The sequence below is a fragment of the Dermacentor andersoni genome, chromosome 4 (assembly GCF_023375885.2).
Source record: "Dermacentor andersoni chromosome 4, qqDerAnde1_hic_scaffold, whole genome shotgun sequence".
Taxonomy (NCBI): Eukaryota; Metazoa; Arthropoda; class Arachnida; order Ixodida; family Ixodidae; genus Dermacentor; species Dermacentor andersoni.
In genome coordinates this window covers 180,689,326-180,717,117 of record NC_092817.1, presented here as the reverse complement: position 1 = coordinate 180,717,117, position 27,792 = coordinate 180,689,326, and the positions used below count along the sequence as shown (strand labels likewise).

Below are 27,792 nucleotides of genomic sequence, written 5' to 3'. Positions count from 1 at the left end.
AAAACAATACCAGCTGAGTCGACTTTTTATGGAAAAGGAATTGGACGTAATTGCCATACAGGAAACGAAGATCGAAAGTCAGGAAGGAACAAACCGCATGGTTGAACCTTTTAGGGCGTACTACAATGTATGCATTGCGCATGCATTAGATACAGCCGGTGGTTGTGGTTCTTGAAGCACTCCACAGGTATATCTGTTGATAGTGTGTACGCGTGTGACACTGGACGACTTATTTTATGTGACATAACGTTGCAAGCCCAGAAGTTCCGAATAGTTTGTTTACATGCCCCAAATGCACCAAGTGAGCGCAGATTGTTTTTTGAAAGTGTTGAACATTATCTGAATTGTGACAGGGCAATTATAATGATGGGGGACTTTAATTGCGTATCCAGAGTAGAAGACAGGACAAGAGATGCACCGATACGAGATGCGAGTGTGTCGGTACTAAATGCGCTGACTGAAGGTCACCTGTTAGAAGATGTAGGGTGCTTCCTGCCAAATGGCACATTGCCTCGGTTTACCCACTACCAGGGGGACAGCCACGCTAGATTAGATCGTATTTATGTTTCGGCAGATTTGGCACCCGTCTGCAATAAGTATGAGATTAAAAACGTTTTCTTTAGCGACCATGGTTTGGTTGTGTGCGCACTAGGTCCGAGGAAACCGGCGAAATTTAACTGGCAGCTGTGGAAATGCAATGTTAAACTCCTCAGTGATGAGGTATATATGAAGGAAACAAAAGAAAAAAATTGGAGACCTACTGGCAAATGAACCGGAGTGTTATGCGGAGGCATGGGAACATTTTAAGGAAAACGCAAAAATCTCAGCCATCGAAAGAGCCGGGGCATTGCGGAGGAAGCAAAACAAAGAAGAAACTGAGCTCCAAAGCCAGCTTGATTTTTATTTCAATGCAGAGGCTAGAGCCCCGGGTAACTTTGCCAGAGAAATAAAAGAAATATAAAAGCAAACTAGAAATTATTAATACAGAAAAGTACAGGGGCGCAGTTGTACGAGCGCGTACGGAAAAAATGTATATGGGTGAAATCCCGACCAAACGCGCTCTATCAGATGAAAAAAGCTATGCGTCGCGCAACGAAATAAAAGCGATAATGTACAGAGATGAAGTTGTGCAAGACGAGGAACTGATACGTCGCGCATTTGTTGATTATTATCGGGATTTAGTTGGCCACGAACCACAGATTGTGGAAGGTTTTCAAAGCGATTTCTTGAGACACATGCCAAAACTTGAAGCAGAAGTTAAAACGAATCTCGAAGCACCAATCAGCGTTGCAGAAATTGAAGGGGCAATTGATGAATTGAGTGCAGGGAAATCGCCAGGCCCTGATGGTTTTGGCTCAGAATTCTACAAGGCTTTTAAAACTGAGATAGCAGTTGTCCTGCATAACGTAATAAAGGAGGCATACAGAACAAAGAAGTTGCCTCCTTTTTTCAGGCAGAGCCATGTTGTACTTTTTCCAAAAACAGAGGATCCAGCTGCCTTGCTCTCTGTACGAGCGTATCGACCGATAACTCTAACGAACAGGGACTACAAGATCTTCGCTAAAGTTTTGGGTAGGAGACTGCAAAGTGTTATAACCACGCTTGTGGGGCCGCATCAGACTTGCGGCATATAAGGAAGGTCCATTGTAACAAACATACACGTGGCTAGAACCGTCCTGGAGTGCTGTGATGCGTACTGTAGTAAGGTCGCCATGGTACAACTGGATTTAGAGAAGGCATTCGACAGAGTTGTGCATAAAGTCCTTCTCAACATTCTAGAACACATTAATGTCGGGAAGGTCCTATCAGAAGGTATAGAAATGTGTTACCCAGACATTTCTAGCAGGATTAAAATTAATAAATCATTAACTGCCAGTTTCCAGATAAAGTCCACTGTTAGGCAGGGATGCCCTTTGTCTCCTTTACTGTTCGCGCTGTACCTGGAACCTTTCTGTTTGAAAATCATGTCATCGAGTGGAATAAAAGGTTTTAAGTTGAGCACAAGTGAGGTTAAGCTACTTACGTACGCTGACGATATTGCAGTTTTCTGTTCGTACCAAGAAAGTGTCACGAATGCCATCAGTATGGCGAAGAGTTTTTGTAAAGCGTCCGGAAGCGTTATCAACTGGAGCAAATCTTTGGGCTTTTGGCATGGGGATTGGGACGACACCCCGGACGTTATTGAAAGCATGCAGTGGACGGTTTCGCCAACGAAATACCTCGGGGTGCCTTTAAATCACTACGAAGACACTACTGATTATTGGAGAAATGAAGCGGAACAAATAAAAGAAAAATCGACAAAATTTGGAGAGAGAGACTTATCTATATTTGCAAGGTCAACAGTATGTAACCTTTTTCTTGTAGCCAAGATTTGGTACGTTCTGCAAGTACTGTGTGCGACGAGAGCAAGCATCCAAAGACTCCACAGGGTGCTAGCAGTGTATATATGGGGATCAACTTGGGAACGTACAAGCCGTACAAATTTATTCCGGTCAGTGAAAAGTGGCGGACTGGGCTTGGCGCATTTGTTTCTAAAACAGGTAGCGTCCAGATTTCTCTTTATGCGAGAGCAAAGCAATGCTTTCCTACGTACTGTGTTTCAAATGTGATTGTGTGACGTTATGCCAGCGTTTATTGTGTCGTCTGATCGGGTTGATGGGCCGAAAGTACGAGGCTTCCTGCGAGAAATCGTCTGGTCTTACGAGTTCATCGCAGCACGGTTCTCATTACAGTATCTAAGCAATGTCACACGAAACAAACTGTACAAAGATGTTGTTGATGTATGTATGCCAGAACCACTGTATCGCACCATGTTGTCAGCAGGAGCAGGCAAAGACGTACTGAAAAGGGTGAAGCGGATGCCAGTACGCTCCACGGTGAAAACGTTCTTCTTTTACTTGCACACCGGAACTCTGCCCGTTAAACCGTGGTTAGAGCAGAAGGGTATCTTCGTGCCTTGGACGATAAACTGCTTATTGTGCAAGCAACCAGAAACTATCGACCATATTTTTCTTGATTGCGTAGATACCACCTCCTTATGGGACATACTACAACGTACTTTAAAGAAAGAGTTACCGATTACCCCATATGGCATCCGCTTCCTCCCAACCGATAATGATGAAGGGGAGCCGTATGACATGTTTATGGCTTTATGTCTTCACAGCATCTGGAAAACAAGAATGGCAGTGTGTCATGCAGATATGAACGCCCAGCCAGCCAGAGAGTACTTTAAAGAAAGTATCGCGTTTATTCGTGAGATAAATAAAGCACAGATTAATCCACCAGCATGGATGCCTGTATTAGATGCTCTTGTCAACCTGAAGCGGTTTTAAATACCCACGCTTGCCCAAAGCGGGCAACCGTTTTTAATTACTTTATGTAGTGTGAATTTGTGATTGTATCGCTTTGTTTCAATCCTGAGAAAGGTAATAAAAAAAAAGAGAGGGTCAGTATAGTGGCCAGTATCCCCGCCTGTCACGCGGGAGACCGGGGTTCGATTCCCCGACGGGGAGTGTTTCTTTTTTCCTTCTTGTTTATAGGCGCACGTGGCGCCGCACTTGACACTCCTCCCCAGTAACTGTCTATTTTTTTCCACTTGTGGGTAAGACTGCGCGAACGCTTTCGCGTATTTTTTCTTTTTCACATCGTGTATATACTGCTTTAGCTGGCCCCTCTCATGTCTCCTCGTTAGTATAGTGGCCAGTATCCCCGCCTGTCACGCGGGAGACCGGGGTTCGATTCCCCGACGGGGAGTGTTTCTTTTTTCCTTCTTGTTTATAGGCGCACGCGGCGTCGCACTTGACACTCCTCCCCAGCAACTGTCTATTTTTTTCCACGTGTGGGTAAGATTGCGCGAACGCTTTCGCGTATTTTTTTTTTTTTTTCAGATCGTGTATATACTGCTTTAGCTGGCACCTTTCATGTCTCCTCGTTAGTATAGTGGCCAGTATCCCCGCCTGTCACGCGGGAGACCGGGGTTCGATTCCCCGACGGGGAGTGTTTCTTTTTTCCTTCTTGTTTATAGGCGCACGCGGCGCCGCACTTGACACTCCTCCCCAGTAACTGTCTATTTTTTTCCACGTGTGGGTAAGATTGCGCGAACGCTTTCGCGTATTTTTTTTTTTTTTTCAGATCGTGTATATACTGCTTTAGCTGGCCCCTCTCATGTCTCCTCGTTAGTATAGTGGCCAGTATCCCCGCCTGTCACGCGGGAGACCGGGGTTCGATTCCCCGACGGGGAGTGTTTCTTTTTTCCTTCTTGTTTATAGGCGCACGCGGCGCCGCACTTGACACTCCTCCCCAGTAACTGTCTATTTTTTTCCACGTGTGGGTAAGATTGCGCGAACGCTTTCGCGTATTTTTTTTTTTTTTCAGATCGTGTATATACTGCTTTAGCTGGCACCTTTCATGTCTCCTCGTTAGTATAGTGGCCAGTATCCCCGCCTGTCACGCGGGAGACCGCGGTTCGATTCCCCGACGGGGAGTGTTTCTTTTTTCCTTCTTGTTTATAGGCGCACGCGGCGTCGCACTTGACACTCCTCCCCAGCAACTGTCTATTTTTTTCCACGTGTGGGTAAGATTGCGCGAACGCTTTCGCGTATTTTTTTTTTTTTTTTTCAGATCGTGTATATACTGCTTTAGCTGGCACCTTTCATGTCTCCTCGTTAGTATAGTGGCCAGTATCCCCGCCTGTCACGCGGGAGACCGCGGTTCGATTCCCCGACGGGGAGTGTTTCTTTTTTCCTTCTTGTTTATAGGCGCACGCGGCGCCGCACTTGACACTCCTCCCCAGTAACTGTCTATTTTTTTCCACTTGTGGGTAAGATTGCGCGAACGCTTTCGCGTATTTTTTTTTTTTTCAGATCGTTTATATACTGCTTTAGCTGGCACCTTTCATGTCTCCTCGTTAGTATAGTGGCCAGTATCCCCGCCTGTCACGCGGGAGACCGGGGTTCGATTCCCCGACGGGGAGTGTTTCTTTTTTCCTTCTTGTTTCTGGCGCACGCGGGGTCGCACTTGACACTCCTCCCCAGCAACTGTCTATTTTTTTCCACGTGTGGGTAAGATTGCGCGAACGCTTTCGCGTATTTTTTTTTTTTTTTTCAGATCGTGTATATACTGCTTTAGCTGGCACCTCTCATGTCTCCGCGTTAGTATAGTGGCCAGTATCCCCGCCTGTCACGCGGGAGACCGCGGTATATTCCCCGACGGGGAGTGTTTCTTTTTTCCTTCTTGTTTATAGGCGCACGCGGCGCCGCACTTGACACTCCTCCCCAGTAACTGTCTATTTTTTTCCACTTGTGGGTAAGATTGCGCGAACGCTTTCGCGTATTCTTTTTTTTTTTCACATCGTGCATATACTGCTTTAGCTGGCACCTCTCATGTCTCCTCGTTAGTATAGTGGCCAGTAGATTCTGCTTCCGGCCACCGAGCGTGACGGACGCATGATGACGGGCTCCGTTGGAGCGGCTTCAGCGGCCTTTTCTGGCCGCGGAAACAGGACGATGGAACAGGAGGGCACCTACCAAGTTGTTCTGCCAGGTCTGCCAACAGGTCGTTATGTTTTAAATACAGTTTTTTTGCACGCTGATATCACGGCGCGACCGTACCGGATTGAAGATTTCCGTGACGCATTGGCACCGCATTCGCTTCTTCCGGATGTTATCGCCCTGGGGGCGTATCGCATGAGCCATGTCTGGGCTATCACTTTCAAGGACGCGGACGCGGTGAAGAAGATCTCGAGCATCGGGGAGCTGCGTGTAAAAAACCGGCGCTGCCTGGTGATTGACCCGGCGAACCAGGACGTTCGACTGAAGCTCCACTGGCTTCTACACAATGTGCCTGATGAGGACGTGCGTGTCGCCTTTGCGCCCTATGGAAAAGTTACCGAAGTAGCCCGGGAGCGCTGGCGTGTACAAGGTATGACAGAGAAGGGATCAACCACCCGGCTTGTCACCCTCAAGTTGAAAGCGGGCGTGAAGTTGGATGACTTGCCACACCAGCTGAGCGTTGGCGGTGAGTTGGCGCTTGTCGTGGTACCAGGCAGACCCCCGCTGTGCCTTCGGTGTCGCGGTACGGGCCACATCCGCAAGGAATGTCGAGTCCCGCGTTGCGGAATCTGCCGACGCTTCGGGCACGAAGAAGACCAGTGTACTCGCACTTACGCGAGCATTACAGGCCCGGGAACCAGCGAGGACGCGTCCGAGATGCTGATGGACGAGACGGATGCTGAGGAAGCAGCCCGTGTGGGTGGACAACCACAGCGCCAGACTCAGCCATCGTTCACGACTCTGGTGAAGCAGAAGGCGGGGCCCTCCGGCGCAACAGATGGTAGTGTACAGGCGCAGCATAAGCCTGAACAGGACGACGATGACAAGGCAAAGGAGGCGGCGAAAACCGCGGACGCTAAAGAAAGCAGCGTGGAGACCCCCGGCATTGATACCATGGAGACAAACCAGGAAGCGGCGAGCACCATTGCTGGAAAACGTCCGCATGAAGAAAGCGGGGACGTCAAGCTGCAGCCAGGCGGTAGCGGCGATGAGCCTCCGCCGAAGGCAGGGGGAGTGAGACGCTCGTCTTTAAAACCGCGGCCGAACCTTCCGGCCGACCCGCGGAAGGCGGGGAAACAGCCTCCGTAGTAACACAGTGTCCTGGTCGGTGTCAGCGCCGGTTGTGTTGGTCGACCGGTGTCAAGAGGTCCTGGCAGTCGTGACGAAGGCTACGTCAACCATGAAGGTAGGCACCATGCGGATAGAGGCGTTTCTTCTTCTAAGACATGGCTTTTAATCTTATTGCTCCACTTCGAGTTGCGACTTTGAACGTCAGAGGTCTGGGAGCAAGAAGGCGACAATACCAGCTTAATCGCCTTCTTCTGGATAACGATATTGACATAATTGCTTTACAAGAGTCGAAAATAGAGAGCCAAGAGCACACTGACCGCATGGTGTCTACCTTTCAAGCAAACTTTCATGTGTGCGTTTGTCATTCTGTTGGGACGTCGGGTGGGTGCCTTGTATTCATACGTAAGACGTTAAGACTGAACGTAGAGTCTGTATTTGCATGCCCAAGTGGTCGCCTTTTGATTGCTGATTTCACATTTTCGAATTTTTGGTGGCGAATTGTTTGTGTATATGCTCCTAATGTAGAAAGCGAGCGTAAAATTTTCTTTGAATCACTTGAGCCATGGTTGAATGGCGACAAGCTTTTGCTTGTACTAGGAGACTTCAACTGTGTGTGCGCCGCAGCTGACAGAGGGAAGTTTAGGCCACTGAGAGACAAGAGCTCTGAAGTTTTGAATACTTTTGTGCATGAGTATGGTCTCGAGGATGTTGGCAATGTGTTTTCCACTGGGACCCACCCACAATACACGCACTTTCAGCGGGAGAGCCATGCGAGACTAGACAGAATGTATGTATCTGTCGATCTTATGCCGCTATGCTCAAGTTATGACGTTAAACCTGTGCCTTTCAGTGATCATTGCCTCGTGAGCATGACTTTAGGAATGAAGGGCAGGAAATTGCGCTTTAACTGGCACTTATGGAAATTGAACACAAAGCTTTTGGAGGATGAAGGGTTCATTATACAAATAAAGACCAAGCTAGACAAACTGCTAGACGCGCAGCCAGCTAGTTTTGCAACTGAATGGGAGGGGTTCAAAGAGTGGGTAAAAATGAAAGCAATAGAAAAGAGCAGCGTGGCTCGCTATAAAGAGAAAGAAAAAGAAAAAGAAATGAACGGGCAACTTGAATGGATGCTGAGCATGGAAAATAGCGCGCCGGGAACTTTCACGAAAGAAATACGGGAAGTGAAATGCCAGCTCGAAAGAATCGACGCGGACAGGTATAGGGCCGCCGTCATACGTGCAAGGTCTGAAAAATTGTGGGCTGGCGAAACGCCGACAAAACGAGCGCTATCAGACGAGAAAAGATACGCTTGCCAGAAAGAAATTAGGAGCATCCGATTTGACGGCCGGACTTCGGAAGATGCGAGAGACATTCAGTGTGCTATAGCCGAACATTTCACAGAACTTCTTAGCAATAAGCTCGAGACCATAGAAGGCTTCCATGTAGACTTCTTGAGGCTGGTGCCAAGACTAGATGATGAAATTAAGGAACGTCTTGAACTGCCTATAACTTTACAGGAGATAGAAAAAGCAATAGACGACCTACCATCTGGGAAAGCTCCTGGACCAGATGGGCTAAGTGCGGCCTTTTATAAAACCTTTAAGCTTCCTGTTGCACAGTGCATGCTCCATGTGATAACTGAGGCTTATGAGCGCAAACAGGTTCCATTGTCTTTCAATACGTCCCACATAGTTCTAATTCCCAAGACTGATGATCCGGAAGAACGACTGTTGGTGGGGTCATATCGACCGATTAGTCTCACCAACGTCGACTACAAAGTATTTATGAAGGTTCTAGCAAAAAGACTGCAGTCTGTGATCACGAAATTGGTAGGGTCTCATCAGACGTGTGGAATTAAAGGCCGTAGCATCGCTACAAATATACATGTCGCACGCAACGTATTAGAGTGTGTCGATGCAGTTGGCGGTCAGATAGCAATGATGCAGCTCGACTTGGCGAAAGCCTTTGACCGCGTCTCCCACGAAATCCTTTTTTCCATCCTGGAACACTCCAAACTAGGTGACATTATAGTAGAGGGCGTAAAAATGGCCTACAAGAACTGTACGACCCGCATTATAGTTAATGGCGATCTCACTGACAGACTTGCTGTACGTTCTTCAGTAAGACAGGGATGCCCGCTTTCCCCCTTGCTTTTCGCAGTGTATTTAGAGCCGCTATGCCTGGCAATTATCAACTCTGACCGAATTTCAGGTTACAGACTGCAGTCATCACACGTGAAAGTACTCGCGTATGCTGACGATATAGCGGTATTTTGCGCTGATAGACAGAGCATCTGTGAAGCGACAATTGTGATTGAAAAATTCTGCGCTCAGACTGGAAGTCAGATCAATTGGGGAAAAAGTTCCGGTTTTTGGCATGGCGAATGGGACGTAACACCGGGTTGTTTTTCTCGGCTTCGATGGTCCACCTTGCCAACGCGGTATCTAGGAGTACCTCTGGATTGTTATCGGGATCCCAGCTCGTACTGGAAAGAAGAAACTTCGAGAATGAAAGAGAAAGCGGTCGCGTGGCAAGGAAGACAGCTATCAATGTTTTCCCGTGCCTCTATCTGTAATGTCTTTTTGATTTCGAAGCTCTGGTATGTCATGAATGTGCTGTGTGCGACCCGAACAGCTATTCAAAAAATGCATCGTGTTTTTGCTGTTTTTGTTTGGGCGTCCACCTGGGAAAGAACCAGCCGAACTAACCTGTTTGTTTCCGTTAAAAGCGGAGGCCTTGGCCTGGCGCATCTTTTTTTGCGTCAAGTGGTCTCGCGATTTATGTTTTTGCGTGATCAAAGTGATCCCTTTCTAAGAACTGTTATGCAAGTACGCCTACAGAGACTGCTCCCTGGAAGGCTGGTCTCCTGTGATAACATGTGTGGTGCCGTGACAGGATACTTGCGCGAGGTTGTTCTGTCGTACAAGATGTTGGAAGTACGTTTCAGCCCTGAGTACCTATGCAATGTCAATAAGAAAAAGCTGTACAAAGCGTTGGTTGACGTGATGTTGCCGGTACCCATTTATCGGACACCACACTTTGGAGGCCCAGGGCAAGATATTTTAAAAAGAATTAAGAACATGCCCGTTAGACCAGTTGTCAAAACCTTTTTTTTTAAACTGCATTCCGGTACGCTGCCTGTTAAAACCTGGCTGCATGATAAAGGGCTATTCGTGCCATGGACAACAAACTGCTTGTTATGCAGGAAGCCCGAGACAGTGGAACATGTCTTCCTAGAATGTTGGGATCCCATTTTTTACTGGGATGTCCTTCAGAGGACGATTAAAAAGGAACTCCCTTTAAATCCTTACGGCATCAGGTACTTACCAGTTGATAGTGAAGAAGTGCCCTACGACTTAATCATGCTCCTTGGCCTCCACAGTCTGTGGAAAACGCGAATGCAGGTGCGACATGCAGACATAAATACCAGTACCACACGTGAAAACTTCATCGAAAGTGGTCTTTATCTTCGAGAATGTTTCAGGGCACGGACTGATCCACCAGAGTGGATACCACTACTTGATGAATTAGTCCAATTGAAAAGATTTTAGCACCACTCGCGTCAGCCCAAGTGTGGCTGAAGTGTTTTATCATGTTACTTTGTGTTATGCGTCCAAAACGGCAATAAAGAAAAAAAAAAAAAAGTATAGTGGCCAGTATCCCCGCCTGTCACGCGGGAGACCGCGGTTCGATTCCCCGACGGGGAGTGTTTCTTTTTTCCTTCTTGTTTATAGGCGCACGCGGCGCCGCACTTGACACTCCTCCCCAGTAACTGTCTATTTTTTTCCACTTGTGGGTAAGATTGCGCGAACGCTTTCGCGTATTCTTTTTTTTTTTTCACATCGTGCATATACTGCTTTAGCTGGCACCTCTCATGTCTCCTCGTTAGTATTCCACGTGCTGAAACAGGGGAAGCGCCGAGTGATATGCTAATGCTGCTTTGCATGCACAGCGTATGGAAGACGAGAATGGACATCAGGCATTGTCATATACAGGCTCACTCAGCATGACATTATTTTGTATAGAGCATTATATATACACGCGACTTGTTCAGAGCACTATGTGAACCCCCGGAATGGCTTCCTGTACTAGACCAATTGGCTTCTGTGAATCCCTTTTAAGCACCTTACACTGGCCGAGCTGTGGCTGGTGTTATTAGAATATGTACATGTCGTGTATTTGATCTTCTTGTTTGCGTCTGTGAAAAGGCCATAAAGAAAAAAAAATCCTCGTTAGTATAGTGGCCAGTATCCCCGCCTGTCACGTGGGAGACCGGGGTTCGATTCCCCGACGGGGAGTGTTTCTTTTTTCCTTCTTGTTTATAGGCGCACGCGGCGCCGCACTTGACACTCTTTTTTTTTTATTTATTGCCGGTCTTCGACATTGTACAGAGCACATAATACAGAACAAAATTACAATGCACAATTAACAAATACAAAACATTTCGAAAGAACATACATGCCATCAGTCCTATAAGGACTGGCGTTGTCTAATTAAAATTCTTTCAGTGCTGTCAGAGGTTCTATCCTCGACAGCCATTCGGGTACACATTCTTGTATTTTCTTTATTTCAATGAATCGAGACATGCTTTCGCGGAAATACGTACGCGCAGGCCTAGCGTCCGGGTCGCAGTAGTACCCAGACATCCTTGCACGCCATAAACTATGAAGGCCCTTGAGCATTATTAGGTCGAAGGGAAGCCCGTCGTCATTCGTTACCGCTAAGTACCTGATGCCATGCGGATTTAACGGTAACTCCTTCTTCATTGTTCTTTGTAGGACATCCCAGAAGAACACTCCGGCCCAGCAATGCAAAAAGACATGGTCTATTGTTTCTGGTTGCTTGCAAATCAAGCAGTGCGAGCCCCAGGGTACAAGAAAGCCACGTTCTTCCATGAATGTCTTCACTGAGAGTGTTCCTGTGTGTAATTTAAAAAAGGATGTCTTTACCCCAGTAGGCACCTCCATATTTTTCGCTCGCTTAAGGACATCCAGTCCTGATCTTCCACTGTATAGCGCTCTGTACAATGGCACTGGAAATACAATATCGCAAATATCTTTATACAATGTTTTCCTTTTAACATTACATAAATACTCAAAAGAAAAACGCACATAAAGAAAGCGCACACTATCTGCAACTTCTTTAAGATAGCCACGAAGCGTTCCGGGCATACTATCTGTACTAACAATAAGTGCCGGCAAAGCACCTCTCAACCTGAGTTGGCATACAGTGCGCAGAAACGGATAACGCACATCCCGAAAAAACAAAAACCTGTTCACAAGCTGGCGTACAAAAAGATGCGCCAAGCCCCGCCCCCCGTTCTTCACGTGCCGGAACAGATTGGTTCGGCTACTCCTTTCCCAGGTAGAGCCCCAGATAAAAACCGCGAACACTCTGTGCAAACTTTGCACGTTTACCCTTGAACAGTACAACGTTTGCATGACGTACCACAACTTCGTAATAAAAAACATGTTACACACAGTTGCTTTTGCGAAAATCGACAGGTTGATGCCTTTCCACCTGTCTGCTTTTTCTCTTGTTTCTTTTGCTTGGTTCGTCCAGTATTCGTCGCTATTTTTGTAACTGCCCATGGGGACACCTAAGTACTTGGTCGGGGTTTTTATCCAGCTCACATTTGCAAAAGGGTCCGGGGCCGAAGACCACTCTCCGTGCCACAAACCGAGGGACTTTCCCCAGTTCACTCTACTGCCCGTCACATCACAAAAATTTTTCACTACCCTTATTGTTTCCGTCACACTTTCTTTGCTTGTACAACACACCGCGATGTCATCTGCATATGCCAAGAGCTTGATTTGTGCGGCTGCCAAGCTATACCCGCGTATTTGCTCATTCTCAGTTATTGCCAAACACATAGTTTCTATGTAAATGTCAAACAACAGAGGACTGAGAGGGCAGCCCTGACGCACAGAACGCATGACGTTAATGGGGGCCCCCAATGATTTATTCACAATTAAGCGTGTTGTGCAGTTCTGGTACGCCAACGCCACTCCCTCAGTGATGATGGAACCAACATTAACGTAATCCAAAATGGCAAACAAAATATCATGAGAGACACAATCAAACGCTTTCTCGAGGTCCAGCTGGAGCACCGCGACTCCACCCGAGGTGGCGTCACAGCACTCCAGCACGCACCGCATCGTGTGAATATTCGAAAAAATGGACCTTCCTTTGATACCACACGTTTGGTGATCTGCCACTATGTCATTTATGACGCTTTGAAGTCTGGCAGCCAAAAATTTCATAAAAACCTTATAATCAACATTGGTTAAAGATATTGGCTTGTAAGATGTTACTAGCCTAAGTTTCTCCACTTGGTCACTCTTAGGGATGAGTATGGTATGAGCTTTTCCAAAAGAAGGCGGCAAAGTTTTGTTATCATACGCATCATTAAACAGCTCTGTTAGTAACGGCGACAGTTCTTTCTTAAAAGCTTTATATAAACACGCGCCCAGACCGTCCGGTCCAGGTGACTTGCCTTGGTTCAAATCATCAATCGCTTTTTCAACTTCACGTTCTGTTATTTTCCATTCCAATCGTTGTTTTGTATCGTCACTCACTCGCGGCATCCGAGATAGAAAGGCCCTTCTGAACTCGTCTATATTCACTTCTTGAAACGCAAAGAGTGACTGATAATACTCTAGAAACGCTCGGCCTATGCTGTTACTATCGTCGGCAACTGTGCCGTTCCATAAAATTCTGTCGACATGATTCCGTCGAGCTTGCGCTTTTTCGAGTCCCAGCGCCCGTTTAGTGGGCGTCTCTCCAGCTACTAATGCATTTGCTCTTGCTCGCACAATCGCACCTTGATACCGTTCCTTGTCAAGCTGCTCGATTTTTTCTTTAATGGCTCCTACATCTTGCTTATACGTCCCAGGCTCTTCGCACTCCAGCGCTATCAGCTGCTTAAGTGTCTTTTGTAAGCCCTTTTCTTTCATTTCCTTCTCAAATCGTAAGCAGCTCGATCTTTCTAAAGCTTTCATTTTTACGTTTTGTTTGAAGTATTCCCATTTCTCTGCTATTGTTTCACTGTTTTCTTCACTTACTTTCCTGACGGCCTCTCGTACTGCCTCTACAAATGGCTCGTCTTTTAGTAGTAAGGCATTCATTTTCCATAGTTCCCAATTAAAATCTTGTTTCTTCCTCTCCGTGCCTATATGACATTTCACAATGCAGTGATCTGAAAACGATACTGGTGCCACCGAATAACTATGGCACTTTGGAATTATGTCTTGCGATACGTATATGCGGTCTAACCGCGCATGACTACTACCTTGGAATCGTGTGTACATGACTTCCCGCTCCCCCTCCAGGCACTCACAGACATCGTCCAGTTCATTATCACTAATTAGCTTAGTCAACACACTACTGCTTTTATCGCGAATACCAGCATTATTGACTCTATCCCGAGCCCTCAAAACACAATTGAAATCCCCCAACAAAACCATGCACTTATCAGTGCTAATATACTGAAAAAGGCTCGCAAAAAATGAAGCGCGTTCTTCCACCGCATTCGGTGCATATATGCACATGACTCTGAATTCCAATTCACGAAAAACAAAATTACAAAAAACGATCGTTCCGGTTTGACATGAAAATACATTTTTAACAACAAGGCCAGGCAACTTCTTAACAAACAGGACACAACCGGCGGACGTCCCTACCGCATGGCTCACGACCGCATAATATCTAGTCATGAAACGCCGCACCATGCTCCCGGTCTCCTCCTCTCCGTCAACCTTTGTCTCCTGGACAGCTAGAACGTCTAGGTCTTGGTCAGCGGCCAACCGTAGGACTTGGCTTTGCCTACGCTTGGCCGCCAACCCTCTCACGTTTAGTGTGGCAATAGTGAGCGACGGATTAGGAGCCATTATGAACTAAAGTATGAGATAGACCCGGAGCATGGTGCTTACCTTTCACGACCAGCCCTCGGCTAGCCGCCTCCGGGACCACCCGTCTTCCCGGCGTTATTCTTTTGCTGTGCTTTGTCACCAGGCTTTCTCTCGGGCGGAACATTTGGCTTCGGCTTGAAGACCGACCGCCTCCCAAGAGGCGTCTTCGCTGGTGGCCCGTCACTTGTGCTGGATGCCGCGCTGTCCTTGTCTCCGCCCTCGTCACGGGGGCGCTTGGAGGTGGCACCGAGACTAGCCGCCTGGTCCCCGTCGTTTGCATCCTCGCCCTGTTGCATCGCTGACTCATTCTCCTCGCGTTCGCCTTCATTAGCAGCTGCCTTCACAGGGTCTTCGTCCCTCTCGACACGTGCAGGCCCAGTCACCTGCTCAGCACCCTCGACTACCTTGGCTTGAGCGACCTCCGGTACCGTCGTGGCATTTGTCGTCAATGAAGGCACTTGCACACCGGCTCCCTTAGCAGCAGCTTCTGTCTCGATTGCGTCCATGACGTGCTCTGCAGCAACATCACTCGCTGCTGGTCCTGTCACGGCCGCGTAAGATTTAACGCAGTCAGCGTCGACGTTGCCGAACCGTCTGCATCTCGAACAGCGGGGGACTTTGCAATCACGGCGTACGTGTCCTGTCCCTTGGCAGCGCAGGCACTGCATGGGCCGCCCAGGTACGACCACCAATGCCAGCTCTCCGCCGACGCGGACCTGGTGAGGCAGGTCTTCCACTTTAATGCCGCTTCTCAGCTTCAGTAGCACGGTCCGGGTGGTCGAGGTCTTGTCTCCCATGCCTTGGACGCGCCAACGCTCCCTGCTCACCTCTTCTACCTTGCCGAAGGTTGTGAATGCCGCCCGGACGTCCTCGTCGGAAACGCCGTACAGCAGCCAGTGAAGCCGGAGTTTCACCTGCTGGTCCTGCGGGTCGACGATGACACATCGACGCCCTTTCACCTGAAGCTCTTTCAGGGCCAGCAGGCGTTTTGTTGCAGCTGCGTCACTGAGGGTCACGGCCCAGACGTGATTGACCTGGTAGGCCCCGAGGCACACAACTTCCGGCAGCAGGCTTGTGGGCGTAAGCGCATCCCGAAAATCCTCGACCTTGTACGGCCTCGCTCTTACATCACCGTGTAAAAAGACGGTGTTGAGAACAATTCGTCCTTTTGGCAGTTGGGGCAAAATAAACTGGTAGTCCCTTTCATCGTCGTTGCTGAACCTGTTTCCGCGGCCCAAAGTGACCGCTGTCGCCGCCCCGCTTGAGGCCATGATTCAACGATCCGATCAGCTCGGCTGCCAGAAGCAGAATGCCGCACTTGACACTCCTCCCCAGTAACTGTCTATTTTTTTCCACTTGTGGGTAAGATTGCGCGAACGCTTTCGCGTATTTTTTTTTTTCAAATCGTGTATATACTGCTTTAGCTGGCACTTCTCATGTCTCCTCGTTAGTATAGGGATTCCACTTCCGGCCACCACCGTGAACGGTCGGGGAATGTTTCGCTCCTCTGGGGCGGTGTCAGCGGCTATGTCTAGCCGTGGAAACCGGAATGCAGCCAGTGCCAACCAGGATTATGAAATCATTTTACCTACTCTACCAACCGGTCGGATTGTTTTGAACACTGTATTTTTTCATGCGGATGTTCGTGGAAGACCCTACCGTGTAGAAGATATTCGTGATGCATTTGGTGCTTTGGCAATGCTCCCTGACGTTGAAGCGTTAGGGGCATACCAAATGAACCACGTGTGGGCGGTGACGCTGAAGACTACGGAGGCTAAGAATAGGTTGCTTTCTGCAACTGAAGTGACCGTGAAGGAGCGCCGTTGTCTCATCGTAGATCCAAACAACCAAGATGTTCGACTAAAGCTGCATTGGGTCCTGCATTATGTGGACGACGAAGACATACGGACCGCTTTTGCACCCTACAGAAAAGTCACCGAAGTCGCAAGAGAGCGATGGCGAATGGAAGGGTTATCGGAGAAAGGCTCTACAACGCGTATTATCAGTCTTCAGCTCAAGGCAGGCTACACGAAGGAAGACATCCCACATCAACTACGAGTAGCAGGTGATCTCACGCTAGTCGTTGTGGCTGGAAGAGCTCCACTCTGCCTACGGTGTAAAGGGACTGGCCACATACGACGCGAATGTCGTGTTCCTCGGTGCGCGCTTTGCAGACGTTTTGGTCACGCTGAGGAAGAGTGCGTGAAGACTTATGCGAAGGTTACAGGCCGATCTGCGTGTGACGACAACGCAGAGCTACAAATGGATGAATCGGAAGCTGAGGATGTTTCCACCAGCAAGACCAGAGAACCCGAACAAGAGGAAACGCCCGCTTCGTCGCATTCGCCCAACGTAAACAAAGAGAAAGAGGATAACGGTGAGCAAGTTGTACAACCTTTGCTGCCTCCTGCGACGAAAACCAGTGCGACCAACAGTTCAGGAAAAAAACCCATCAAGAGCCAGTCAACGCCTTTGGAGAAATCCGAAGATGTCGACATGAATGATTTGAAGAACGGTGCAGGGAAGAGAACACACGAGGAAACACCAGCAGTGAACGCGGCCTCAAACGAGCCCACTGCCGGCGAGCCACCCCCTAAAGCGGCCCAAGGGCGCCGCACGAGCTTCAAGCCAAAGCCCAACGTACCACTGGACCGTCATATTCCGGGGGGCACGTAGCCCCCTGGATCAGTGAAGCCCGGGTCAGCCTCCTGGTTCCGAAGCTACACATGCTAAAAGTGGGCGAGAACAAGCTAAGGGGCTGGAACCCCAGTTCCTTCTTTCTAAGACATTGATGGTGTGTTTGCCCATGGCAACTGAAGATAGAAAAGCTTCCAGTCAAAATTTTCAGCCTCTCACAGAACAAGGTGAGTGCCATGCGACCTGTTTGATCATTCTCAGAAATGGCAGTAAAACTTGACGCGCCACTTAGCATAGGCACGTTAAACGTGCGGGGCCTTTCTACAAGGCGTCGACAGTACCAAGCAAGCCGTCTTTTAATGGAAAATGACCTTGATATCGTAGCAATTCAAGAAACCAAAGTCGAAAGCCAAGATCAAACAGATCGCATGGTAGAACCTTTTACTCGACGGTACTATGTATGTGTGTGTCACGCAGTAGGCTCGTCCGGTGGATGTGCCTTGTTACTACGCAGCTCCCTGGGAATCGTAGTAGAGACCGTGACTGTGTGTAAAACTGGGCGGTTAGTTGTGTGTGATTTTATTTTCTCTGCTTTGAAGTGGCGGGCAATATGTTTGTACGCGCCTAACAGAGAAACCGATCGCTCAGCTTTTTTTGAAAGTCTTGAATCTTACGTCCACCTCTGCCTGTGTGTGCATCGAAGACGGTAACGGCGTCTACTGATAATTCAAGGTCCACGACAGCACGCGGCAAACATTCACCTCCGCCAGCTGATACAGACACGGAATGGCCTTTGCTGCCCTCTAGGCCCACGACCATGCCAGCGGGCACTAGTGGTCCTCTGCACCATGAAGCCAAGAATTACAGGGCCAATGAAACCGGTGACAGTACGGGCAAGCAAGGAGATGAACACAATGAGAAGGAGAGTGTACAAAAAATGCTGAAGCACTTAGTAGACTCAATGCGCGTGATTCTCGGTGGTCTCAAGAGTCCGGCCGCTAAAAGTGCCCTACAAGTGCTCGCCGTGCTAGAGCCGCTCATTGCAGGTCTTTATATGCTATAAAGATTTTGTTTGGCACTTGTGCTGTTCACGCAGGGGAGGCCCACACACCAGCTTCGTCCTAGCGCCTCTATTTTTGAGTTCACTCGAATTGGTGACTACAGACTTGATGCGAAACCTGATTGTGGCTTCATGGATGACATTTGTGAATGTTTATCATCAGAGTGTTGAACTTGCTTTCACCTTTGCGCACCCCTCTTGCTATGTCATCATCATCCCTCATCACATCTTTATGTCCCCGTTCCCCCTCCTCCTGTGCAGAGTAGCAGGCTAGAGCACCTTAGCTCAGGCCGACCTCTCTGCCTTCTTTCAATTAAATTATCTCTCTATCTCTTGAATCTTATTTAAATTCTGAAAGAATGATTCTAATGCTTGGCGATTTTAACTGTGTGTGTTTTTCTGCCGATAGAATAAAGAATGAACCGGTACGTGATAATAGTGCCATGAAATTAAGCGCGATAGTTCAGGATCACTGCCTAGAAGACATTGGTCATATTGCAGCTGGCGGAAAACGGCCACATTTCACTCACTTCCAACGCGCAAGCCATGCACGCTTGGACAGGTTATACGTATCTGCAAATATAGTGCCGCTGTGCCAAGATTACAACGTAAAACATGTTTCGTTCAGTGATCACAGTTTGGTTATGTTTTCCTTAGGAGCAAAGCACAAAGGGTCATCATTCAGTTGGACACTTTGGAAGTTTAATGATAAGCTTATGAACAATGATAACTTTGTGAGCAAAGCAAAAGAATGCATAGAAAGACTACTGTCTAAAACGGATAGTTTCATCGCTGAATGGGAGCTGTTCAAACAAGAGATTAAGATCATTGCAATCGAGAGGGCATGCGCCCTACGCCACAGTGAAAGAAACGAAGAAAATGTGCTCCGTAGTCAATTAGACTATTCGCTGAACGCAGAAACCACACAACCAGGGGCATTAAATAATATAATTAAGGATGTCAAAAACAAACTGGAAGCAATAGATGTCGAAAGATATAAAGGAGCCATTGTTCGCGCTCGCGGCGAAAGACTGTGGTTGGGAGAAACGCCTACTAAGCGCTCACTAGCGGATGAGAAAAGTTATGCCGTCAAAAATGAAATAAAAGAAATACAGTACGAGGGCGTTATAACAAAATACAAACGGATAATTGAACTTGCTTTTGTAGAGTACTTTAAAAATCTCTTAGGTCATAAAATTGATATTGAAACCGGCTTTGAAAATGATTACCTTCACTTAATGCCAAGGTTAGACGATGACGTGAAGACCCGCCTTGAAGCAGACATTACCGTACGCGAAATTGAAGACGCAATTGATGAGTTATCCGTAGGCAAATCTCCAGGCCCGGATGGCTTAAGCAGTTGTTTTTACAAAGCTTTTAGAGTGGATCTGGCAAAAGCCCTGCATCATGTAATAACCGAAGCATATAATGAAAATGCAGTGCCCCTATCTTTCAACTGTTCTCACGTTGTATTAATACCCAAGACAGATGACCCAGTTAAACTTCTATCGGTTTCGTCCTATCGACCGATAAGCTTAAGCAATGTAGATTACAAAATATATATGAAAGTACTGGCCAAAAGATTACAAACCGTGATCACAGTTTTGGTAGGACCCCACCAGACATGTGGGATCAGGGGACGCTCGATATATACTAACATTCATGTTACCAGAAGTGTACTTGAATACTGCGATGACTTTTCAGAACGGGTAGCAATGCTACAGCTTGATCTAGAAAAAGCTTTCGATCGTGTATCACATCAAATTCTTTTTAGTCTTTTGGAGTATATTAATGTTGGGTTTGTGATTGCGACTGGTGTGAAAATGTGTTACACTCACAGTTCAGCAAGCATAATTTAAACAAAAGTGTCAGCGAAAGTTTCAAAGTTCAGTGTAGTATTAGGCAAGGGTGTCCATTATCTTCATTATTGTTTGCAATTTTTCTCGAACCTTTCTGCTTAAAGATTCTTAATAATGTCACTATACATGGCTTCAAATTACTCACGAGTGAAGTTAAAATACTGTGTTATGCTGACGACATAGCAGTCTTCTGTGGCGATAAGGAAAGCGTTAAGGAGACCGTTAAAGAAGCAGAAATTTTTTGCTCGCACACGGGCAGTATGATAAATTGGAACAAATGTTTAGCTTCTGGCATGGGCCGTGGGAAAACACCTCTGATTATTTCGCTAACATGAAATGGACTGTGACACCTGTCAAATATCTCGGAGTGCCCTTAGAACATTATCGCGATACAACGCAATACTAGAACGAGGAAACCAAACGTGTTAGGGAACAAACAGATAAATGGGGTGGGCGGGATTTCTCCGTTTTCGCGCGTGCTACAGTTTGCAACGTGTTTTTAGTCGCGAAAGTGTGGTATGTTCTCATTCTGCATCCGGCAGCCGAGCTGTTCGGATCGTAGGGTCATGGCCTCTTCCGGGGCAGCGACAGCGGCCACTTTTGGTCGCGGAAACAGGATTGCAGAGGATGATAAGGAATATCCGTTCATTTTGCCACAACTGCCGAAAGGACGAGTTGCGATTAACACCGTGTTTTTGCACGGTGATGTGCGTGCGAGACCATACAAGGTCGAAGATTTCAGGGACGCCCTACTGCCGACGGGCCTCCTGCCGGACGTGGTATGCATAGGGGCGTACCAGATAAACCACGTCTGGGCGGTGACCCTGAATGATGCGACGGCGACGAAAAGACTGGTTTCCCTAAAGGACCTGCAAGTGAAGGGACGACGATGCGTCATCGTGGACCCCCAGGACCAGCAGGTGAAGCTTAGGCTTCACTGGCTCTTGTACGGAGTGGCTGACGAGGACGTCCGGACAGCGTTCGCGGCTTTCGGCAAGGTGGAAGAGGTGAGCCGGGAGCGGTGGCGAGTCGAAGGCATGGGAAGCAAGACGTCGACCACCAGGACGGTGCTCCTCAAGCTAAAGAACGGCGTTAAAGTTGAGGACCTTCCTCATCAGGTCCGCGTCGGCGGAGAGTTGGCCTTGGTGGTTGTGCCTGGTCGACCTATGCAGTGCCTGCGCTGCCAAGGCACGGGGCACGTCCGCCGAGAGTGTAAAGTCCCACGCTGTTCCAGGTGCAGACGTTTCGGCCACGTTGACGCTGACTGCGTCAAATCCTACGCCGCCGTGACAGGACCAGCAGCGACTGACGTTGCTGAGGAGCACGTCATGGACGTGGTTGAGACTGAGGACGCCGCCAAAGGAACTGGAGACTTGGTTTTGACAGCCACACTTGAAGGGTCATCTACCGCTGGCGCTGAAAGCACGGTGGCTGAGGCTGCCGAGAAGACGGGCAAACCGGTACAGGTCCTGCCTGCAGTGAGCCTTGCTACGGGGGGCGTTAACGAAGACGCACCCGACAACGACACGACAGCAATGCTGCAGGACAAGGAAGTCAATGACGGCGAGCGGACCGCGATTATTGGTGCCCCAGTCAAGCGCCCCCACGACGAGACCAAGGACAAGGACGGCGGTGCCACCAGCACCAGCGAGGGGCCGCCGACGAAGGCGCCTCAAGGAAGGCGGATGGGCTACAAGCCAAAACCCAATGTACCACCTGGAAAGAAGCCTGCGGGCAAAACGGCCACGCTTGACGACACAAACAAGCCGGGAGGTCCCGGAGACGGCTAGCCGAGGGCTAGTCGTGAACGGTAAGCACCATGCTCCGGGCCTGCTTTTCTCGCTAGCTGAAAATGGCTGAAATACCGTCCCTTATTATTGCCACATTGAACGTGCGAGGCTTGGCGGCTAGTCGTAGGCAAAGTCAGGTCCTACGGTTGGTCACTGACCACAACTTAGACGTACTAGCCGTCCAAGAGACTAAGGTTGATGGAGAGGAGCAGACCGGGAGCATGGTGCGACGATTCACGCACAGATATTTTGCGGTGGTTAGTCATGCGGTAGGCACGTCCGGGGGGTGCATTCTGTTTGTCAAGAAACTGCGTGGACTGCAGATTCAAAGTGTATATTCCTGTGAATCTGGAAGGATTGTTTTTTGCGATGTCGTGATATGTAATGTTGAATACCGTGTCATATGCGTCTACGCTCCGAATTCTGTCGAAGAGCGTGTCTCCTTTTTTTCTAACCTTTCTAAGCATGTCCGCTGTGATAAGCGCGTTATTTTGTTAGGGGACTTTAATTGTGTGTTGAATGCCAGAGACCGAGTGAATAATGCAGGTGTGCGCGACAAAAGCAGTAGCGTATTATCAAACCTAATAGGGGAAAATGAACTTGACGATGTTTTCGAGTGTCTGGAAGGGGGGCGTGAAGTGACTTTTACTCGTTTTCAGGGTAGTAGTCATGCACGACTGGATCGAATGTACATGTCGTTGGACATGATTCCAAGATGCCACAGTTATTGTGTAGTGCCCGTGTCGTTTTCGGACCACTGCCTCGTAAAATGTCACATAGGTGTAGTGAAAACGAAACATGCTTTTAATTGGGATCTATGGAAAATGAATGCCTTGTTACTAAATGATCAGCGGTTTGTAAAAGCAGTAAGGGATGCGGTTAACGAAGTATTCGATGATGCAACGGAAACAATAGCGGAGAAGTGGGAATGTTTTAAACAGAAGGTTAAAATTAAAGCCATAGAAAGATCGAGTTGCCTAAAATTCGAGAGGGAAATAAAAGAAAAGGGCTTAGGAAGCCTGCTTGAGCAGCTGATAACGCTTGAGTGTAGAGAGCCTGGTACGTACAAAGACGACGTGCGAAACATCAAGGAAAAACTTGAAAAGTTCGACAAAGAGCGTTATCAAGGCGCTATCGTGCGTGCGCGAGCAGATGCACTAGTGGCAGGGGAGACGCCCACGAAAAGGGCGCTGGGTCTTGAGAAGGCGCACGGACGGCGAAACCACATCGATAAAATTCTATTGAACGGGACTGTCGTTGAAGACAGTGAGAGCATTGGGAGCGCCTTCTTCGAGTACTACCAGTCACTCTTTGCATTTCAGGCAGCGAATGTAGGGGGTTTTAAAGCGGATTTTCTTAATCTCATGCCGCGAATAAGTGATGATACCAAAGAACGATTAGAAGCCAAAATAACTGAGGGGGAAGTAGAAAAGGCAATCGACGATTTGAACCTTGGAAAGTCGCCTGGACCTGATGGCCTCTGCGCTGGGTGGTATAAGGCGTTTAAGAGAGAATTGGCGCCATTGTTGGCAGAGGTATTAAATGACGCGTATCAGCAGAAATGTTTGCCCCCTTCCTTTGGAAAAGCGCACACCATACTAATACCTAAGAGCGATCAAATAGATAAACTAAAATTAGTGTCGTTCTATAGGCCAATAACACTAACAAATGTTGATTTCAAGATATTTATGAAGATTTTAGCTACTAGACTCCAAGGCGTCATCAAAGAAATAGTCGGAGACCATCAAACTTGTGGCATCAGAGGGCGAACTATTTTTTCTAACATTCATAAGATGCGATGTGTTCTCGAGTGCTGTGACGTCAACGGAGGTGGCGTTGCGGTTCTTCAGCTCGATCTAGAGAAAGCTTTCGATTGTGTCGCGCATGTTATTTTGTTTACCATCTTGGATCACGTTAATGTCGGTTCCATCATCACTGAGGGCGTGGCCTTGGCGTACAAGAATTGCACAACCAGATTAATTGTTAATAAGTCATTGGGGGCCCCCATTAACATTATGCGTTCAGTGCGCCAAGGCTGCCCCTCAGCCCACTTCTGTTTGCTATTTATATAGAGGCCATGTGCGTGGCAATCAATGAAAATGACAAAATACGTGGTTTTAGATTGGCAGCGACAGAAGTGAAGTTATTGGCGTATGCAGACGACATTGCAGTGTGTTGCATAGATAAACCAAGCGTAACCGAAGCAATATCTGTAGTAAATCATTTCTGTGAAGTGTCTGGTAGCAGAGTAAATTGGAGCAAATCCCTCGGACTGTGGCATGGGGACTGGCTTTCCGCACCGGACTATTTCGCGAGTGTGAGCTGGGTGAGAACTCCGATGAGGTATCTAGGTGTTCCCCTAGATAGTTACAATAGCAGTGATGAATATTGGAGGAAGCAAACGAGTGAAATTAAAGAAAAAGTAGACAAATGGAAAGCTACTAACCTGTCTGTATTTGCAAGAGCGACAGTTTGTAACATCTTTTTAGTCGCCAAGTTATACTACGTTATACAAGCGTTATATTGTTCTAGAGTAAATGTGCAAAGGCTGCACAGAGTGTTTGCGGTGTTCATCTGGGGTTCAACCTGGGAAAGGTGCAGTCGAACAAATTTGTTCAGAAGAGTGAAGGACGGGGGTGTGGGCTTGGCGCATCTTTTTGTTCGACAACTAGTAAACCGATTTTTGTTTTTCCGCGACGTGCGCGATCCTTTCCTGCGCACCGTATGTCAGCACAGATTGACCGACGCATTGCCGGCACATGTTGTCAGTACGGTCGGCATAACCGGAAGACTTCGTGGCTATTTTAAGGAAGTGGTAGACAGTGTGCGTTTTCTTACTGTTCGTTTTTCAAGTGATTACTTGTGTCAAGTGAAAAGGAAAGCGCTGTATAAAGATGTGTGCGACATTGTTTTCCCAGTACCGTTATACAGAGCCATGTACAGTGGAGGGCCAGGACAGGACGTCCTTAAAGGGGTTAAACGCATGCAGGTGCCACCAGGGGTAAAATCCTTCTTTTTTAGGCTCCACACTGGAACCCTGTCCGTGAAGACTTTTATGGAAGAACGAGGCTGTCTCGTACCTTGGGGTTCTCACTGCTTGATCTGCAAGAAGCCCGAAACCATAGATCATGTGTTCTTGCACTGCTGGGCTGCTGTGTTCTTCTGGGACGTCTTGAAGCGAACCCTGAAGAAAGAATTACCTGTAAACCCCCAAGGGATCAGGTATCTGCATATTAAGGATGAAGATGGCATCCCATATGACTTCATTATGGTGAATGCCCTCCACTGTATATGGCGGTCTCGAATGGCTGGGTACCACTGCGATCCCGACGCACGGCCGGTTCATATATATTTCAGAGAATGTATGTCGCGGTTTCTTGATGTACAGAAAATGCAAGAATGTGCACCGGATTGGCTGTCGAGGCTAGAACCTCTCACAGCCATGAAGGAATTTTAATTTGACAACGCCGGTCCTACGGACGGATGGCATTATTGTAATTTCTTTTTTCGCTGTTTTGCATTTGTGAGATGCGTGTATTTTCTGTGTTATGTCAAAGACCGGCATTAAATAAAAAAAAAAAAGTGTGGTATGTTCTTCAAGTGCTTTGTATGTCTCGTACCAACGTGCAGAAGTTGCACAGAGTCTTTGCAGTGTTCGTGTGGCGTTCAACATGGGAAAGATGCAGCAGAACTAATTTATTTCGATCAGTCCGTAGCGGCGGGCTAAGTTTGTCATTTATTTCTCAAACAAGTTGTGTCAAGATTTATTTTTTTGCGCGACCAAAATAACGGATTTCTGCGAACAATTTTACAATTACGAATGAGTGATGTAATTCCTGAATATGTTGTATCAAATGTCACAAAAAAAAGGGAGTGTTCGCGGCTTTCTTCGTGAGGTCGTTATGTCTTTTCGAATGCTAAAGGTGAGATTCTCAATGGAGTACCTAAGTAATGTACCTAAAAAGCGTTTATACAAGGATCTGATTGATATTATGTTGCCAGTGCCCATATATCGTGCCATGTATTGTGTAGGTTCGGAAGGTGACGTGTTGAAACGTGGTAAAAGAATGACAGTCCGCTCCTCAGTTAAGACGTTCTTCTTTCAGCTCCATACCAATACCTTGCCAGTTAAACCATGGTTGCAAGAGAGGACTGTTCGTACCGTGGTCAGTTAATTGTCTCATTTGTTCAAAGCCTGAGACAATAGAACACATTTTCTTAGACTGCAGGGATGCAATATTCCACTGGGATGTCTTGCAAAGAACGCTGAAAAAAGAGCTCCTTATATCACCCTACGGTATCCGCTTTCTCCCAGTTGAAAAAGAAAACGACGTGCCCTATGACATGATCATGACCCTGAGCCTACACAGCATATGGAAAACACGAATGGCCGTACAAAATGCTGATGTGGATGCCAAACCAGCCAGACAATATTTTATTGAAAGTGTTTCTCAAATAAGAGACGTGTATAAATCATTCTGCTTCCGGCAGCCGAGCTGAGCGGTCAGCAGAGTCATGGGCTCCAGTGGAGCAGCGACAGCGGCCACTTTAGGCCGCGGAAACAGGCTAAACGACGACAAGGATTATGCTTTTATTTTGCCGCAACTGCCCAAAGGTCAATTGGTGATTAATACCGTCTTCTTGCACGGTGATGTACGTGCGAGACCGTACAAGGTGGAAGATTTCCGGGACGCCCTTCTGCCGACGGGCTTGCTGCCTGATGTGGTATGCATAGGGGCGTACCAGATCAACCACGTCTGGGCAGTGACCTTCAGCGATGCGAGTGCCACAAAAAGGCTTCTGGACCTCAAGGAACTCCAAGTGAAGGGACGACGGTGCATCATCGTTGACCCGCAGGATCAACAGGTGAAGCTAAGGCTTCACTGGCTGCTTTACGGTGTTGCCGACGAGGACGTCCGGACGGCATTCGCGGCTTTCGGCAAGGTGGAGGAGGTGAGCCGGGAGCGGTGGCGAGTCGAAGGCATGGGAGCGAAGACCTCAACCACCAGGACCGTCATTTTGAAATTGAAAAGCGGCATGAAAGTGGAAGATCTGCCCCATCAGATCCGTGTCGGTGGAGAGTTGGCCTTGGTCGTCGTGCCAGGTCGACCAATGCAGTGCCTGCGCTGCCACGGCACGGGACACGTCCGCCGTGAGTGCAGAGTCCCCCGCTGTTCTCTATGCAGACGTTTCGGCCACGTCGACGCTGACTGCGTAAGATCTTATGCCACCGTAACAGGCCCAGTAACTTGTGACGTTGCGGCAGAGCACGTCATGGACGTGGCCGAGGCGGAGGACGCTGCTAAAGGAACTCTAGACACGGTCCCGACAGCGACAGCCAGTGGAACGACGAGTTTGGCCGTAGACAGCAGGGTGGCTGAGACTACCGTGAAGCCGAGTGGGACGGTGCAGGGCGCGACCGCTGAGGGCCAGCCTACGCGGAGCAGTAGTGAGGACCCGCCCGACAACGATGCGACGGCAATGCAGCAGGAGGAGGCCGTCCTCGACGGCGACCGGACTTCGACTCTTGGTGCGCCAGTCAAGCGCCCCCATGACCAGACTAAGGACCGCAACGACGGCGCGACCAGCACCAGTGAAGGGCCGCCGACAAAGACACCTCTTGGGAGGCGCACGAGCTTGAAACCAAAGCCGAATGTCCCACCTGAGAGAAAGCCTGCGGACAAAGTGCCGCCCACAAACAACGCCGGGAAACCGGGAGGTCCCGGAGGCGGCTAGCCGAGGGCTAGTCGTGAACGGTAAGCACCATGCTCCGGGCCTACTTTTCTCTTTAGCTCAACATGGCTCAGATACCGTCTCTTAATATTGCCACTTTAAATGTGAGAGGGTTGGCGGCTAGTCGTAGGCAAAGTCAAGTCCTGCGGTTGGTCACTGACCACGACGTCGACGTACTAG

At 48.2% G+C, this 27,792-nt stretch overlaps 1 protein-coding gene and 5 non-coding genes across 6 annotated transcripts; all 6 read left to right on the top strand.

The window, feature by feature from the left end:
- Positions 1-3,681: 3,681 nt before the first annotated feature.
- On the top strand, positions 3,682-3,753 carry TRNAD-GUC (transfer RNA aspartic acid (anticodon GUC)). The gene has a single exon. It is a non-coding gene; the product is annotated as a tRNA-Asp (tRNA).
- A 172-nt stretch (positions 3,754-3,925) lies between these two features.
- Positions 3,926-3,997, top strand: TRNAD-GUC (transfer RNA aspartic acid (anticodon GUC)). Its single transcript has one exon. It is a non-coding gene; the product is annotated as a tRNA-Asp (tRNA).
- A 172-nt stretch (positions 3,998-4,169) lies between these two features.
- TRNAD-GUC (transfer RNA aspartic acid (anticodon GUC)) lies at positions 4,170-4,241 on the top strand. The gene has a single exon. It is a non-coding gene; the product is annotated as a tRNA-Asp (tRNA).
- A 659-nt stretch (positions 4,242-4,900) lies between these two features.
- On the top strand, positions 4,901-4,972 carry TRNAD-GUC (transfer RNA aspartic acid (anticodon GUC)). Its single transcript has one exon. It is a non-coding gene; the product is annotated as a tRNA-Asp (tRNA).
- Positions 4,973-10,849: 5,877 nt separating this feature from the next.
- On the top strand, positions 10,850-10,921 carry TRNAD-GUC (transfer RNA aspartic acid (anticodon GUC)). Its single transcript has one exon. It is a non-coding gene; the product is annotated as a tRNA-Asp (tRNA).
- Positions 10,922-15,141: 4,220 nt separating this feature from the next.
- Positions 15,142-17,209, top strand: LOC126531916 (uncharacterized). The gene has a single exon (XM_050179641.3). The coding sequence runs from the start codon at positions 16,028-16,030 to the stop codon at positions 17,207-17,209; it is 1,182 nt and encodes a 393-aa protein (XP_050035598.2). The 5' UTR covers positions 15,142-16,027.
- The last annotated feature ends 10,583 nt before the right edge of the window (positions 17,210-27,792 follow it).

What these genes read in the sequence shown, in the direction of transcription:
- LOC126531916 (XM_050179641.3), top strand. Translation starts at nt 16,028, where the DNA reads ATGTTTCGCTCCTCTGGGGCGGTGTCAGCGGCTATGTCTAGCCGTGGA.